The sequence below is a fragment of the Nuphar pumila genome, chromosome 2 (genome assembly GCF_984573655.1).
Source record: "Nuphar pumila chromosome 2, dmNupPumi1.hap1.1, whole genome shotgun sequence".
NCBI classification, from domain to species: domain Eukaryota; kingdom Viridiplantae; phylum Streptophyta; class Magnoliopsida; order Nymphaeales; family Nymphaeaceae; genus Nuphar; species Nuphar pumila.
In genome coordinates this window covers 129,539,674-129,557,914 of record NC_143250.1, presented here as the reverse complement: position 1 = coordinate 129,557,914, position 18,241 = coordinate 129,539,674, and the positions used below count along the sequence as shown (strand labels likewise).

The 18,241-nt window shown below is 36.5% G+C and overlaps 1 protein-coding gene across 2 annotated transcripts in view; it reads right to left on the bottom strand.

Moving 5' to 3' along the window:
- APG10 (Aldolase-type TIM barrel family protein) overlaps positions 1 to 17,821 on the bottom strand; it is a 58,454-nt gene extending 40,633 nt beyond the window's left edge. For both annotated transcript variants that reach the window (XM_089996810.1, XM_089996809.1), the window contains exons 1-3: positions 17,660 to 17,821; positions 16,710 to 16,768; positions 15,756 to 15,963 (exon numbers count right to left, since the gene is read on the bottom strand). In XM_089996810.1, the coding sequence (XP_089852936.1) occupies positions 15,756 to 15,963; positions 16,710 to 16,768; positions 17,660 to 17,798 (406 nt within the window). In that variant the 5' untranslated portion in view covers positions 17,799 to 17,821. The remainder of the gene's footprint in view (positions 1 to 15,755; positions 15,964 to 16,709; positions 16,769 to 17,659) is intronic.
- Between the last annotated feature and the right edge of the window lie 420 nt (positions 17,822 to 18,241).

The following is an 18,241-nucleotide window of genomic DNA, read 5'->3' as shown; positions in this document are numbered from 1 at the left end:
GTTACATGATCCCTGTTCTTAAAACGCATGAATGGTTATTTGAAGTATGAGATAGTTGTTATATTTCCTCTAAAAATGTTGCATGAATTTGATTTATGTTGTTCTTGCTTGTTTGTTTCATTTGAAGAATTCATACGCAGGATCTATGATTGACACTGTATTTCTTATGTTTTTCACAACCTCTAATGCTCAATGATGAGACAAGTTGCTACTGTGAGCTACGAGGAGCACGGGACTACTTGACATTCTACTTTGGGACAGAATGGCTCTACATTTTGTCTTAACTTTTTTTTACTTACTGTTTTTAGACTCTATTGATTAATGAATAGTCATTTTGGCTTGGAAAATTATGGTGTAAGCTCCCTTATGGTTATTGATGTGTTATGACTGTAAGACTCCAGAATCTTCGGGATTGTTTTCGCAATTGTTTTAAAAAAAAATCACTTTTTCCACGGGTATGAGTTGGGGTCGTTACAATATGTATGGATATACTTTCTCAATTTCAAATCCGATGTCTTCTCCTTCTTTAAAAAAAATTATATGATTGTCAAAAATCAATTTTCAAGCAACATCTCTATTCTTAGATCTGATTCGGGTGGTGAATATTTATCAAATGAGTTTCAAAATTATTTAAAATCAAATGTAATTTGTCACCAAAATCATGTCCTAGAATTACCCAACAAAATGGATTTGTCGTAAGAAAACATAGACACATTTTAGAAACCACTAGGACACTACTTATTTCTAAAGACATTCCAAAAAGGTTTTGGGCCGAGGTCGCTCTAACATCAACTTATTTAATAAATAGAATGATCTCATCGTTCTTACAAAACATATCCCCCTATGAAAAATTATTTGAAAGAACACCCGACTTCAATAGGTTGCAGATTTTTTGTTGTAAGTGTTTTGTGCTTTTAACGTGTAGTCTTGGGTTATGGAGAACACCAAAAAGGATATAGATGTTTTGATCCTAAAACTAACAAACTATATATTTCTAAAGATGTGACCTTTTTAGAAAATGAAAATGGTTTTGAGATGACCAAAGACAATAATGAAGTTTAATATACTTTTTTATTTAATCTCTTGCCACAAGAAGAGTTGAATTCTTTTAATGATTCTTTGGATGACATAGGAGATAACCCCCTAAATATCAATGAAATGGTGATATGGAAGAAGAAATACATATAAATGATGATATTATTGATAGACCTATGCAAACTTATATCCGACGTAATCAAATAAATGCTCTAGAAAAATATTCTCAAAGTTCAACCTTAGAGGAAACCACTTTTAGAAGATCCAATCGTATTTCCAACCCACCAAATAGATTTGTATCCTATGACACATTAACACCAAAATATAGGTCATGTTTAATTGCATTACATTCATATCATGAACCATCTCATTATAATGAAGCAAAAAAATTTCCACAATGAGTTAAAGCTATAAATTTAGAATTTAGTGCTCTTGAAAAAGCTAAAACATGAGAAATAACTTCATTACCTATGTAATAGGGATTCGGCCAACCAGGTGTCGCACCCGCGTTGACGTGATGTGATATGGGTGCGTGTGCGGGTGCGGCACCCGGTGCGGTCAACCCGACTCTGGGTGCGGTCAACGCACCCAGGGTCATTTTGGTCCAACTTTTGATCTTAAAAAAATGCTCGATGAAATGGGCTGAGGAGAGGAGAATTAGGGCAAATTTTTTTTCCCTAATCCTCCATACCTCTCCTCCTCCTCCTCCTGAAGTCGACGCTGACGACGAGAGCTCAGCCAGACCTCGACGTCGGCGACGACGACGTCTCCTCCTAAAGCTGACACCGATAATGAGAGATCAGCCAGACCCCGACACCGGCGGCGACGACGACCTATCCTCAGGTACATACATGATACATCACTACTTGCTCTCTCTATCTCTCTTCTCTCGCTCAATCTCACTCCCTATCTTTGTCTCTCTTCTCTGAGTTCTCTCGCTTTTTTTGTATCTCAAACTCTCACACACACTCTCTCTTCTCTCACTCTCTTTGTCTCTCTATCTCTCTTCTCCCATTCTCTCTCACTCGCTCACTCTCACACTCGCTCTCTCCATCTCTCACTTACTCTCACTCTCGCTCTCTCCATCTCTTTATTGGTTAACGGATACAGTTTTTATTGTCTGTTTAGTTAATTTTCAAATTTCAATTGCATTAATGAAATTTAAATTTCTATCTGGCCTAATATGTGTAGTTCTCATATATATATATATATATATATATATATATATATATATATATATATATATATATATATATATATATATATATATTCAGATTCCTTTAAAACTCATATTTCGGATTCCTTTAAAAAGAAAGCATAGTTGTTCCTTGTTGGTGTTTTTCCTAAATGATTTAGGAAACGGAGAGATGGAACGAGAGAGAGAGAGAGAGGAACATGCATAGTATCTGAACATGCCTAGTATCGGATTTAGGCTAAATCCGAACATGCATGTATTGTAGATGCATTTATCATGGCTTGTTGCTAGAAAATATGCTTTGATATCGAATTAATTCAACCAAAACATTTGATTTTTTATGACAAAGTTTTGCTGCAATATAGACTGTGAATTTTAATTGGATCTCTTTAGAAAGTTAGAAATCCGTTTAAACATAAAAATTAAAGATACCTAATTTAATGCATGTTAAGTGAAAAAATATGTTTGCAGAGTATAGACTCTACACTTATATATATTTTTTATAATCCCATGCTTAGGAGTGTTCACTTTGCATTAATGATTAATGTTATTGTTATATATTTTTCTTGTACCTTTAGGTATTTATTTATGCGTACTACTACTATATTTTTTAAAACTTATTGTATATGTTATTGACCTTGCACTCAATATTATAAATCTTGATTGTGTGCATAATTGATTTTAATATAATTTTTTTTGTGTTTTCAAAACAAAAATGATGGATAAAGGGAAAGGACTTGCGTCATCCTCATCTCCACATATGAGTTCTGCTGCTAGTGTTGTTGATAGTTGTAATGTGAGTTATGATGTGGGGCCACTATGGGTACATGTAGATAAACTTGTAAAAACTGGAGGAGGTGGTGGAAACAAGAGATTTTGATGCAAGCTTTGTTAAAAAGATTTTGATGGGCCTTACAAAAGAGTTAAGGCTCATTTGTTGAAGATATCAGGATATGACATTTCAGGATGCAGAAGAGTTGATAAAGCAATGCGAACACAAAGAGAAAGTCAATGAGTGATTCTTGTGTAATTAGTTTGTCATTTTTAAGCCACCAAGAAGATAGTCAAAAAAGAAAAGAAAAGTAGATGTAAGAGGTAGAAGAACGATATAAGCATCATTCAATACATATGGAAGGGACAAGATTGATAGAAAAGTAGGGAGGTATTTTTATTCTAGTTCACTCTCATTTAATGCAGCTAGAAATCCTTATTGGAAGGATTTAGTTACTTCTTTGGCAAATTGTAATTTGAGTAGCTATGTACCTCCAAGCTTAGAAAAACTACGAACCACACTTCTTGCAGAAGAGAGGGCAAATGTTGAGAGATTGCTAAAGATTAAAAAATATTCATGGGAGCAAAATCGAGTTTCCACTGTTTTTGATAGATGAACAGATATTCAAAGGCATCATTGCTTATTCGCTTAGTGGCCCAGTATTCTTGAAAAGAGTTGATGCATCTGGGAAATATAAAAATGCTAAGTATTTGAAGGAATTGTTTATAGAAGTAATAAAAAAAATGGGTGATCAGAAAGTAGTACAAATCATCACAAACAACGCCCCAATTTGCAAAAGTGCAACATTGAGTTTAGAGAGTGAGTATCCTCATATTTTTTGGACTCCCTGTATAGCACAGGGCTTGAATCTGACCCTCAAGAGCATCTGCAACCCCAAAAAGAAGAAAATTCACCAACATATGCTTTATGTTCATAGATTGAGGAATTAAAAAAAAATGTCAAAAGCATTAAGAATTTTGTTGTCACCCATTATCATGTTAATGCTATATTTAATAGGCATTCTGACCTGAAATTGTTGAAGGTCGCTGAAACACGTTTTGTATCCATCATTGTGATGGTGAAAAGGATTAAGAAAGTGAAGAATACTTTGGTTAGTATGGTGACTGATGAGAATTGGACATTCTATCGTGATGATGATAATGTCAAGGCTCAAGAAATTAACAAATTCATTGTTGATGATGAGTTTTTAGACAGTCATATATTTTCTTCAATTTAAGCAACCTATTTGGGAAATGTTGAGAGGTTGATAAGGATGAGCCCATGCTTCCTAGAGTTTATAAAATGTGGGATAATATGATTGAAAAAATACAAATTGTAGTTTTCAAGCATGAAGAAAAAAATCCTGCATTAGATGATTCAGAATTTTTTAACCATATTCATTCAATTTTAGTCAGAAGATGGAATAAGAGCAACACTTCTTTGCATTGCATGGCACATTCTCTAATCCAAAATATTATGCAAAAAAATAACAGGAAGGTGATATTGGTCGTGTCCCTCCAAATTTAGAGCTAGAGCTATTAAGGCATAGAAATATGTGTATGACAAGACTTTATCTAGAATCACATATTCTAAATCAAGACATACAAGAGTTTGAAAGATTTGAATCTTCGAGATTATATGGGTATGCATTACTCGCGAGAGAGGAGGATAATATAGATTCTATCACATGGTGGTCAACATTTGGATCAGAAACACCTCTTCTCCAACGTTTTGCATTGAGATTGTTATCCCAGCCTTCTAGTTCATCCTGTTGTGAAAGAAATTGGAGCACATATTTTCAAATCCACAACATGAAGAGAAACAAATTAAGCAACAAGCGTGCAGAAAATTTAGTATATGTTCATTAAAATCTTCAACTACTTTCGCGAACCAATGATGAATACAAGTATTAATTTGCTCTCTTAGTTATTTGACTATTTTTTAGTTTTTTTCATTTAAATATACTTGTATTTAACATTTTCAAATTGTTTTAAATTTTTAATAATGCAGACAAGGATCATCCAAATTTTGGAATGTAAACCCAGAAGAGTGTGACTTAGAGGGAGAGCATAATTTCAACATTACAAACATGGATTTATCTTAGCTCAGTCTTCCTTCTTATGATGCATTTGATGATAAAGCAGAAAATTATTAGGATCCATTACCCCATCCTCATATACATTATCTAGGATATACTTTTGGTATGTAATATGCATTTTTTGTTTCTTTTGTTAGTATACTATATAATTTATTTTTTTTCTGCTTTACTTATTTGATTGTTTCTATAATATATTTAGGTTAATTTAATTGTGGTGTTAGTTTTTATAATGTAGAATAAAATTTTAGATTGTTAATTTGATTTATTGCATGCATGATGATGAATTGATTTGATGATATTATGATAATTGTTTTTTATTTCATTAGTGTTACTGTTGTTAATTGTTAATACTTAAAAATTCTATATAATATATATATATATAATTTTTTATATTTTTGCCGCACCCCGCACCCAAGTTTCTTTAAAGTGCCGCACCCATGTGACATACTTCATTACCCATAGGAAAGAAATCTATAAGATATATATGGGTTTTCAAAGTTAAAACCAATAGTAATGGGTCTTTAGAACGTTACAAAGCTAGACTAGTGGCCAAGGGATCCTCTCAAGAGTATGGGATTGACTACGAAGAAACATTTGCCCCGGTTGCTAGGATGACTAGTGTTAGGACTCTCATAGCCGTTGCATCTATTAAACGGTGGCTCATTTATCAACTAGATTTGAAAAATGCTTTTTTAAATGGTGAATTAAATGAAGAAGTTTACATGGATCCTCCGCCAGGGGTTTGCATTGGAAAAAATAAATTTCTTAAACTTAAAAAAAACTTATATGGTTTAAAACAAGCTTCAAAAGCTTGGTATGATAAGTTTAATAATGTGATGACTCATCTAGGTTTTCATTCATGTTATATTGGCACTGCTCTTTCTATGGTTGTTATTCTTCTACTTTATGTGGATGATATGATTATCACTAGAAGTGACAAATAAGGAATCAATGACATTAAGAATATTTAAAAAAAAAAATTGACATGTCTGATTTAGATTTTTTAAGATACTTTTTAGGTATTGGAGTTGTGTACTCTCCTAGAGGGTACATCCTTTCGCATATGAAACTTGTTGCTGACATTTGTACTAAGTCTGGTATTTCAGATGATAAGAAGATAGAAACCCTAGAAGTAATTAACGCTAAATTGAGGCTGGAAGATGGGACTCTACTTGAAGATCCTACTACTTACCGCCAACTTGTTGGATCACTCACATACTTATCCATCACTCGGCTAGACATAGCTCATGCAGTCAGTTTCAACATGCTTTTACCACTGTGCACATGAGTGTTGTCTTAAGAATTGTCAGATATATCAAGAATACTACAACCAAGGGAGTTTTTCTATCCTCAACATCTTTATTTGATTTATATGCTTATACTGACGCTGATTGAGGTGAAAATCCCAATGATAGAATCTCAACTACAGGTTTTTGTGTGTTTTTAGGTGACTATGATTTTATGGAGATACAAGTGTCACGAAATGGTGTGGATTCCAATGCACTCCATGATGATCTCCAAGACTCAAAACATTATAAATTTAAACAACAAACTTAAGAACTATAAGACACATCAAAATATAAATGAATAATTTTATTCATAATGGACAATAAAAGAAATACAAAATAAAATTACATTCAAGCCTCACTACAATGCACTCAAAGAAAAATAATACACAACCTTAATATTACCCATCACTCTCTCTACCTTGCACATTCACACACACACCCTTTATTTATAAAGGAGAAGGAGAGAAGGAAGTAAAGGAAAGGAAGAGAGAAAGTCCTCTCAATAGCCAATCAAGGGGAAGCCTCCCAACAGCTAGAATTTCTAGCCGTTAGGACTAAGTCACCTTGTTTGACTTAGTTCCTAATATATATATATATATATATATATACAGAAATATACATTTAATCTTAACACCCCCCCCTCAAACGTACAGTAACTCACTAAGTCTGTAAACGTTGTTTAAAATGTGTAAACACTATAGGAACTCGACCCTTAGAAAAAGACAATGGGTGGCCAAAAAATTTAAACCAAACTGGTTCAGCTGAGTCATTGGGCCATTTCACCAAACAGTTGGTGTGTGTCCCACACCCATACTGTAATGAAATATGCGGAAAAGCAAAGAGTGCACTAAGCACTTACAACTTCCACTAATGAACAAACAACAAGGGCTAATACCCAAACCCACAAGAGACAACACAACATAAAAATATAAATGTCTCTTATTGAAAGAGAGAGAGCTCTCAAGAGTAAAAAATACAAGAGGGGTTCACCCCTATTTATACACAAGAGAAGGAGAGGGGGAGGGCCAAGAGGCCTTAAAAGGAGAGCCACCTAGAGGGCTCCCCATGTTAGTCGTTGGGAGCCCCCAACGGTCACAAATGTGACCGTTGGGGGCCCCATCGACTACATGGTGGGGCCCCTTTTGTGTGAGCAAAAAAACAAAAAATAAAAAATATGATTTACAAAAAATAAAGAGAAAAATAAAATAAGAAAAACAAGTACCCCTATCGAGTACTTGTGAAATGACAAAAATACCCCTATCGGGTATTACATATATATATATATATATGAATTACATGTATTTTAACACCCTCCCTCAAGCTTTACGGGGATATAACCGAAAGCTTGTTAAGAAGAAACAAAAACCGAGGAGCCGCAAGAGCCTTAGTGAAGAAGTCTGCCAACTGGTACTCTGATGTGACGTAAGGTAGTGCTATAGTTCCTCTTAGGTATTCATCCCGAACATAATGGCAGTCCATCTCAATATGCTTAGTACGCTCATGGAAGGTGTGATTGCTCGCAATATAGATTGCGCTTTTGTTGTCGCAACACATCTTCGAAGGAGTAGAGATGACAATGCCCATATCACTGAGGAGGCTTCTTAGCCACACAAGTTCCATGGTTGTAGTGGCCATAGCACGATATTTTGCTTCCGTCGAGGACAAGGATACTTTGTGTTGCTTCTTGCATCTCCACGAAATCATAGAGTCACCTAAGAAAACACAAAATCCGGTAGTTGAGACTCGGTCATTGGGATTTCCTCCCCAATCTACATCAGTATAAGCAATTAAATCAAGTGACGAGGCAGAAGAAAGAAAAACTCCCTTAGTTATGGTATTTTTGATATATCTGACAATCCTTAAGACTGCACTCATGTGCACGGTTGTAGGTGCATGTTGAAACTGACTGACAGAGTGGACGGCATGAGCAATGTCTGGCCGTGTGATGGATAAGTAGGTTAGAGACCCAACAAGTTGCTGGTAGGGAGTAGGATCCTCGAGAGGTGTTCCATCTTCCAACCTTAATTTTGCATTGATGACTTCTGGGGTTTCTGTCTTCTTATCATCGGAGATACCAGATTTGGAACAGATGTCAGCAGCAAGTTTCATCTGAGAGAGAATGTACCCACGAGGAGAGTACGCCACTTCAATTCCTAAAAAATATCTTAAGAAACCAAAGTCAGACATATCAAAATTTTCTTTCAAAACCTTTTTAATATCATTAATGCCTTGCTCATCACTTCCTGTGATGATCATATCATCAACATAAAGTAGTAAAATAACTACTGAAGACCCTACACTTTTCACAAACAAAGCAGTGTCAGTATAACATGAACGAAAATTCAAACTTATCATTACATTACTAAATCTATCATGCCAAGCCTTTGGGGCTTGTTTTAAACCATATAACGCCTTTTTAAGTTTGAGAATCTTATTTTTACCAATACATACTCCAGGTGGGGGATCCATGTAAACTTCTTCATTTAATTCGCCATTTAGAAATGCATTCTTAACATCGAATTGATAGATAGGCCATTTTTTCACTGACGCAATAGCAATAAGAGTCCTAACACTAGTCATTCTAGCAACAGGTGCGAAGGTCTCTTCATAATCTATTCCATATTCCTGAGCATATCCTTTAGCTACTAAACGTGCTTTATAACGTTCTAATGAACCATCACTCTTGGTTTTAATTTTGAAGACTCATCTACATCCTATTGATTTCTTTTCAGTGGGTAACGAAGTTATTTCCCAAGTTTTTGCTTTTTCAAGGGCACTAAGCTCTAAGTTCATGGCTTCAACCCATTGGGGAATATCTTTGGCCTCATTATAGTGTGAGGGTTCATGAAATGAATGCAACGCAATTAGACATGCTCTATATCTTGGAGTTAGGGACTCATAGGAAACAAACCTATTAGGAGGATTGGAGATCCGACTGGATCTCCTTAAAGAGGTTTCTTCTATGTTGGATCCTTGAGAGTATTTTTCTAAGGCGCTCATCTGAGATTGTTGTTGTTGCTCATCTGAGATTGTTGACCACGTCTAACATATGTTTGGATTGGTCTATTATTCTCATCTATAACATTATCAAGAGGAATTTCCTCTAGGTCATTCAAAGACACATTAGAGATATCCTCTTCTTGAGGAGTCTCATCTTCTTGAGATAGAAAATCAAATAAAAAAGTATATTCACTTTCGTCAATATCTTTAGTTTTCACAAAACCATTTTCATTTTCCAAAAATGTTACATCTTTGGATACATAGAGTTTGTTATTTTTCAAGTCAAAACATCTAAAACCCTTTTGATTTTCTCCATAACCCAAGAAAACGCATTCAATAGCTTTAGGAGATAATTTGTCCCGTTTATGAGTAAGGACAAAACATTTACATCCAAAGACTCTTAATCTATTGAAGTCGGGTGTTCTTTCAAATGGTTTTTCGTATGGAGATGTATTTTGTAAGGATGAAGATATCATTCTATTTATTAAGTAAGTTGAGGTTAAGGCCGCTTCGGCCCAAAAATTCTTTGGAATTTCTTTGGAGATAAAGAGTGTCCTAGTGGTTTCCATGATGTGTCTATGCTTTCTTTCGGCCAAGCCGTTTTGTTGGGGAGTCCTAGGACACGATCTTTGATGACAAATTCCATTTACTTCTAAATAGTTTTGAAATTCATTTGATAAATATTCTCCACCCGAATCGGATCTAAGAGTAGAGATATTACTTGAAACTGATTTTTAACTATCATATGAAATTTTTTGAAAAAAGTCAAAGACTTTGGATTTTAAATTGAGAAAGTAGATCCATACATACCTAGTGTAGTCATCGATGAAAGTGACGTAATAGGAGTACCCTCCTTTAGATATGACGGGAGAAGGACCCCAAACATCCGAATGGACTAACTCAAAAGGTCTTTTGGACACAAAAGTTCGGTTTGGAAAAGGAGTAGATTTCATTTTGCCAAAAATACAATTCTTGCAAACAAAATGTTTCTCGTTACAAAATTTCTTTCCAAATGGAAAGGAGTACATTTTTGAGAAACTTGGATGTCCAAGTCTTTTATGCCAAATATCAATATTTTTATCTTGGACATGGTTACAAAAAGAGTTAGTGGGGAGTTTCAAGTTGCTCATGTAATAGAGATCTCCCCTCCTATGGCCTTGCCCAATCAGCTTCCCGGACCGGAGATCCTGTATAGAGCAATCCTTAGTTGAGAAGGAGATTTTACATCCATGATCACATATTTGAGCAACAGAGAGGAGATTTAAATTAAGTTGAGGTACAACTCTCACGTTTGGCACAAAGAAATCTTTTGAAAAGTTTAAGGTTCCAAAACTTTTTACTTGTAAAGATGTACCATCGGCAGTTGAAACATAGGAGTTTTTATAATTATTACATAAGTCGGAAAGCTCATTTTCAAGGGGGGTCATATGAAAGGAAGCTCCAGAGTCAAGGATCCAAGATGACATACCTGGAGGTGAGGAGGAAGCTACGGCGGCACCCGAAGTTGATGGAATCTTGATTAGAGTTTGTAGTGCTTCAGATAGTTGAGCAAGAGAAAAAGAGTCCTTTCCTTTGATTGTTTCCTCTTTCTTTTGAGTAGCTTCTTCAACGGAAGCAACCTTATTTTTCGGTGCTTCATTCAACTTAGGGCAATTAGGTCTTATATGACCCGGTTCTTGACAATGATGGCAAATGGCTTTTCTATAATTGCCATTATAGTTATTTCGCCTTCCAAAATGTGGAGGTTTGTAAGTTTTCATATGGTTGTCGGGTTTTGATACGGCCAAGACATCATTTCCTCCTTTAATCATGTCAAGACGGGTTTCTTCTTGGCATATTTCGGCTATGGCATCTTCCAAGGGAAGAGGCTTTGATCTATGTAGGAGGGAGGATCTAACTTGCTCATATTCGAGCCTAAGCCCATGTAAAAATTGGAAAAAATGCTCTTTTTCCATTTGTTCTCTCCTTAATTCCACATCTATACTAGAAACCCATTTTGGTTCTAGTAAAGATAGCTTATCCCATAGAGGGCCAAGAGTGCTAAAGTAGTCCCTAACACTCATTTCTCCTTGCTTGATAGTCCGGATTTTTTCTTGAAGAAAGAATTGACGAGCAAGGTCTTTTTGGGTAAACATATCTTTCATGAAGAACCATGCTTCATTTGCCATCCGAAATTTGGCAATGTTGGCGCAAATCTTGAGCTCCACATTGTTCATGAACCAAGCAAGAATCTTGGCATGCTTACTTTCCCAATCTTCTATTTTAGATCGGTGATCTTCAATGGCCTTCATGCGGGCATCTCCTTCAAGAGCTTTTTCTTGATCACCTTCCATCTTAGTTAGTTGAAGTTGTGGTTCCGGAATAGTGCCCATAACGTATCCCCAAAGCTTTTTCCCCTTGAGGTTGTTTTCCATGGCGGCGGCCCACATCATGTAGTTGGAGCCATTGAGCTTGAAGGAGAGATCAATCTTTTGTTCTCCTTCCATAATAATCACTTACAAGAGGATAAAAAGAAGAGAGATATAAAAAAAAATATAGCTACACAACTAGCTATATTAAGAAGAAGAGCATACACAAGGCTCTGATACCATGTATTGAAATATGCGGAAAAGCAAAGAGTGCACTAAGCACTTACAACTTCCACTAATGAACAAACAACAAGGGCTAATACCCAAACCCACAAGAGACAACACAACATAAAAATATAAATGTCTCTTATTGAAAGAGAGAGAGCTCTCAAGAGTAAAAAATACAAGAGGGGTTCACCCCTATTTATACACAAGAGAAGGAGAGGGGAAGGGCCAAGAGGCCTTAAAAGGAGAGCCACCTAGGGGGCTCCCCATGTAGTCGTTGGGAGCCCCCAACGGTCACAAATGTGACCGTTGGGGGCCCCATCGACTACATGGTGGGGCCCCTTTTGTGTGAGCAAAAAAACAAAAAATAAAAAATATGATTTACAAAAAATAAAGAGGAAAATAAAATAAGAAAAACAAGTACCCCTATCGGGTACTTGTGAAATGACAAAAATACCCCTATCGGGTATTACATATATATATATATATATATATATAAATATATATAAATTACATGTATTTTAACACATACTACTAACAGCGTTTTTGGCTTAAAATCCAAGATGAAAAAAATCATGAAACACAAACCCTGTCCTAAACCAAATTACTAAACAATTCAAGCAAGCAAAAATAGAAATCAGATTTAACTCAAAACTACATATAACAGTTGGTTAACACGGATAAATAGGAATAGCTAACAGCCTGACAAACGGCATTCAAATTGAATTGAATAGCGTCAAGTAGATAGAAAGATTAACAGCTAAATGCAAACAAAATAACCCACTGAAAATACGCGTTCAGCTGAGATGTTGGGACGTTTCACCAAACACTTGGTGGGTGTCCCTCAAACAGGCCACAGACAGTGTTTTGCCTTAAGATTCCAACACGAGTGAACAATAGAACCTGTCCTAAATAATATTTCTAACAGTCAATTAAAGAAACAGAAATCAGATTTAACTAGCAAGCAATGAGCAATAATCGATTATCACAACTGATTCAGCCTAGGCGCTTAACAAAGCATAACAATCCCAGAAGAACAAAGTAAATCACAAACGAAAATGTCGGCCAAGAATGAGAAACATGTCCTTAGCTCCGGCGATGATGTCGTTGGCCAAGTAACTTTCCCGCTCCTTAGCTCCAACACAGCACACAGATGGACCAGCAGTTGGTCGACATTCGGCCATCCTCCCAAAGGATGCTCCCACGACATAGGTGGCTTCCAATCGAGGTAGATGCGAAGGGGAAACTCCATCATTCAGCAATACTTAAAAAACGAAGAAGAAGAAGCTTCTTTCACGCTGTTCATGTTTGGCTGATATAGGAAGAAGGGGAAGGCTTCAACGTTCCTCTCTTTTTTTGTGGTTTAGAGCTGCCACCCCTTGGACCCAATAAGAGGGATCCAAGGTCCAACAGCTACATGAGGACTGAATGATTTTCCTTAGTTCCCAACAGCTAGTTTTGGGAACCTAAGGAGATCCAAAACACAAATATAAGGAAAAATATCCAGATCCAAAATAAAAACTACTCAAAAATCCACTACACCCTCCAATAGCCTAAATGGATCCTAAAGGGCTGCTAGAACTAGGTATGGGTTGTAAACAACCCCAAATTTTCCAAGATTACTTTTTCTGACCCTGGATTTTGCCTCTTGAGTCACTCGTATTTCTCGTGGTATTTTAGACTTTGTTTTTAGATTAGACTCGAAAAATAAAGAGGCAAAATTTCTAGGAAATTTTACAAAAGTGGTTTTAGGTTAAATAAGAAAGAATTTTTGGAAAAGAAAAGAGAAAGATAAGAAGAGAGAAAGGGGAAAGAGAAGAAGAGGAAGAGAGGAGGGAAAGAGGGAGAAGAGAGATCGGAAGGGAAGGAAGGAGGAGCTCGTGCCCTTCTTTTCTTTTTGAAAGATCGAACCCCCTTTTTTTTCCTTTACTACGTGAGTTTATAAAGGGGTGGGTGGGTTTTTTTTTCAAAAACGCCCCTACTAAATTTTAAAAAAATTTAAAAGGGGCTTAGCTACGAGAATTTTCCAAAAATCCTTTCTTATTTAACCCAAAACCACTTTTGTAAAATTTCCTAGAAATTTTGCCTCTTTATTTTTCAAGCCTAATTTAAAAACAAAGTCTAAATTACCACGAGAAATACGAGTGACTCAGGAGGCAGAATCTAGGGTCAGAAAAAGTAATCTTGGAAAATTTGGGGTGTTTACACGGGTCCATGGACGAAATTCAGAAAAACAAAAATTTTGGAATTTTCAACTACAAAAATTAACATAAATCCTAAATATTTTCTAGATACTCAAAAAATAGTTTCCGGACAAAAATAATATCTATATTTGCCAAAATAAATTCTGGAAGCTCAAAATTGATGTTTTTTATCCTACAGGGCTGGCTCAATCTTGGTGTGAGATTGGCTTTCGTATTAAAGTTCGATGGTACTTCTTCCCCGAACGTGTCTTCAACACATCCTCGTTGAGATCATCAAGATGTGCTGCATCAGAACCTGATCCTGATCCACGTGGACATACAAAGTGAACACAAACTATGTGCAGATCAATATTGCACAAGACTAGATTAATCTTACATAGGATCCAGTCCAATTCATATAGGCTACTTACCACCTAGATATGGACCTCAAATGTTTTGAATGTTCTATTGGATGCCTTCTAGGCTTTTTTGTTCATTTACCATAAGGTGACCATTCCCAATATAATGCACTAACCTATGTTCTTATTTGTTAATTTTTAAGAAAAAATAAATGAAGGATATATGGCATGTGAACTAAATTGGCACCTTGCTAAAATAAAGATGAGAAGAGCTACTTCCATGCCAACAAAAAACTTCCTTATGCAATTAAGGAATTCTATACAAGGGATGTCATAGGGCTAAGCATACTTCTAAGAAATTGGCAGCCAGTATGTTTTCTCATCATCTCAAAAGTGTTCCTCTTTTATTTTAAAGACAATAGGGAAATGAATTAACAAACTAGGAAATTGTTGAGGTAGAGTCAACAAAGTCATACCACAACATAGTGTGCACCCCTTTCTTTTATGACTAAGAATCCCAGCCAAAAGACCTTGGACCATAGCTTTCCCTTCAATACCTACGATTTGGCACCATTCTACAACTTCAGGTGGCTTGTGAAGTCCTAGGACAACCACTTTTTCTTTCTATCCATAACTACCAAAATGTCACCAAGAGACAACTGATATTTAACCATCTCAAGTTCCTTTCAAGCAAGTGCACTAAAATATTGCATCTTACAATTTTAAGTGGTTTTATCATTTTGTATGTTTAAGCCAGAATAGCAGTAGAGATTGTTGTTTTCACCTAAAAAATAACATATTACATAGTTAAAGAAAAAACTGAGAATCAATGGAGTAAATCATTCATATGGATATTATAAAGATCCCCTTGTAAATTACACATTTTGTTGGAATCTACTACAGTCTACAGAAATTTGCACTGTAAATAAAGCACAAAGAACAGCAACAATCGCTCAAGGCTTAGTGGCAGCATGCTGGATGAAGGTTAAATATGTATAGTTTTCTCTCATGGAGGTTCTTAATATCACATATAGAAGATGAATATTTTTCCACAATATTTTGAATCTGGAAAATTGAAAACAAAGTTTCCAAACAGAGCTTATCCAAAAGAAAAGAAAAAAAGTTTCAAAAGAGAAAAATCAGTAGCATGTGCCAAGGTAGAATCTGCCAATAGATGACGATACTATTTTGGTCATGATCCAAACCATAAAAAATGGGATAGAATGGAGCAGGTTATCATCACCAACATACCAGGATATGCATGTAAGGCTTCAAGTGCTGCAAACCTGCTAGAGGCATCAGCACCAAGCATTATTACATGGCCACCATTAAGACCATCCTGCTTGTACAAATCTGCAAACTCTGAAGGTGATTTATCTGATTCGAAATTAGTTATGAGGGAAGAAGCCTCTTTATTCAAATCTTGAAGAGTCGATCCAACTATTTGTTTCACTTTTCCCTGAAATATTAAAAGTCTAACCAATAACCATAAGAGAGAAACCTATTCTATAAATAGTGCAGGGATATGATACTAATTATGACTTTCTGGGTACACGTATCATACCAAACTGATACAGTTGTATCATCAAAAAACAAAAAAATTGGCAAACGAGAATATAGAATACCCTACGTTCATGTACTTGAGAAACTATCCAGAATGAGTTAAAAGGGTTACAAGCAAGGATGAAGCCAAGGCATGATGAACCATGAGTCATGTTATGCAAGCTATATATCTAGAAGATGGCCAAGAAGACTCAGAGAAAACAATAAAAACTTTAGAAGGGTATGACAACAAAATGTTGCTTAGTTCTTACTTGAATGTTAATTGCTTGAGGTCACGGACATTTCTACCATTTTTTTCATTTGTACAATACATTTTTACAATATTAGATATATAAAATAAGGAAACACATCGGAATTACTGAGGTGAACCAGATTAGTCCCAAGTCAAGACTGATGAGTCGAATCACAAATCACTGGGTTTGGCCACAGCTAGGTAGATATTAATACAGAAAAGATGGCGTTAACCCCACCAATTTCCAGCATCGCCATTGCTGTAAGCCATTAGAGTCAATTGGCCATCAAATACACTCGTGTGTACAGAATTATGCACATTTATCAAATGTATGCCATAGGCCTTTTAGTTTTAACGAGAGAGAGAGAGAGAGAGAGAGAGAGAAATTGCAGAAGTCTGGGGTTTCTCACCTTGTGAATATCTATGCAAGGCCTAAACCGAATGGCACAATGAATCGAAGGATATGCTCCTGAACCACAATTGAGAAAAAATAGATAATGACATGTTTCAGCCTCAAAGATCAAAGACCATACCAATAGTAACAAACAACGTGATTTTATCACGACACATTCAAATAAAAAAAGGATAGTCTGATAACAATGAGAATTTTAAATTACTGTTTCTTTAAAATTTATCACGATTTGACGCCATGTTAACCCCTTTTAAATTCTGTATATCTCTTTTATGTCTTCTACATTTTTTCCTACATCTTGAAAATTGGTCTGCGCCTATATTTTCCCAATAACAAAAGTTTCGCGAGATTTTGTCGCTGCCTAGAAAATCCCGATACCGCTATACGTCTAATTGTTTTCCAGAGCCGAAAAAAGAGAATGAGATAATTCAGAGAGAGATCAAAGATCTTTACGATTTTATACAGTCACAAATATCACAATAAAATCGTGACGTATACATAACCATAAAAATTGCGATAGTTTCAAAATGTCGTCTATTTTTAAACTATCGCAATTTCTCGCAATATTTTCAAAATTTTGAACATCTCAATAGCTTCCCCAAGAATTACCAAAAAAATTTGACTGATCGCCAGAGAAAAGATAAAATTCCGATACCGAGACTTGTGACACTGTCTTGCAAAGCCGAAAAAATCGATACGAAGGAAATAAAAATCCGAACTTTTAGAACAAGAGAAATCGACGCACGGGCTGAGCAGGTACTCCAAATCTTGAATATGCCGATATTTCCCGAGATTTATCCAAAAAACGTGAGTGTTTAGTTTATCGCCAAATTTTCCCATGACAAGAAATTCCCGATACCGCAAGTTTGCGACATTTCGCAAAGCCGAAGAGATCAAGAAGAAGGAACCGAGAATCAGAATCCAGGAAAAATGGAGAAATTGACTCACGTGCTGAGTTCGAGGAAATCCAATCCGCGTAATGCAAAATGTGGGAGCCAAGGGCGAGGTTGAGGGGCCGGCGGTTGAAGGCAGCAAGAGGAGTGCAGCGGGAGGAGACGAGAACCGCGCGGAATGAGACGCGCCTCATCCTTGCAGCATGCCGATGCCGCGCCTCAGTGCTCCGGTGATGAGAGAGAGAGAGATTCAAGGGAGAACTTTATCAGGCGCTCGATCTCGTCTCACTGTCGCCGGCGATGGATCCACAACCAGCGAGCTAGGGACCAAGGGTTGTGTTGGCCTAGCGGCGGCCGTGGGGATGGAGAGGGCCTCTGGGTGCCGTTCATCGCAAAAATGTATGGCATCGGAAAACCCTTTGAAGGGTGGGGGCTATTCTTTGCATTTGGGTCCCACACAACTAACCCCCCTTTTTTTTTTGTTGACAACGAGGAACCCTCGCCGTGGCCCGCGACCACCCTAACTTACGTGGTCCACCTCTGAAAGCTTCAGACACAGTGGTGCATAGGGATGGCAGTGGACCGGGGGAAAGCGGGGCCCCGCCCCGCCTCGCCCCGTTTGGACCGGGGATGAAGA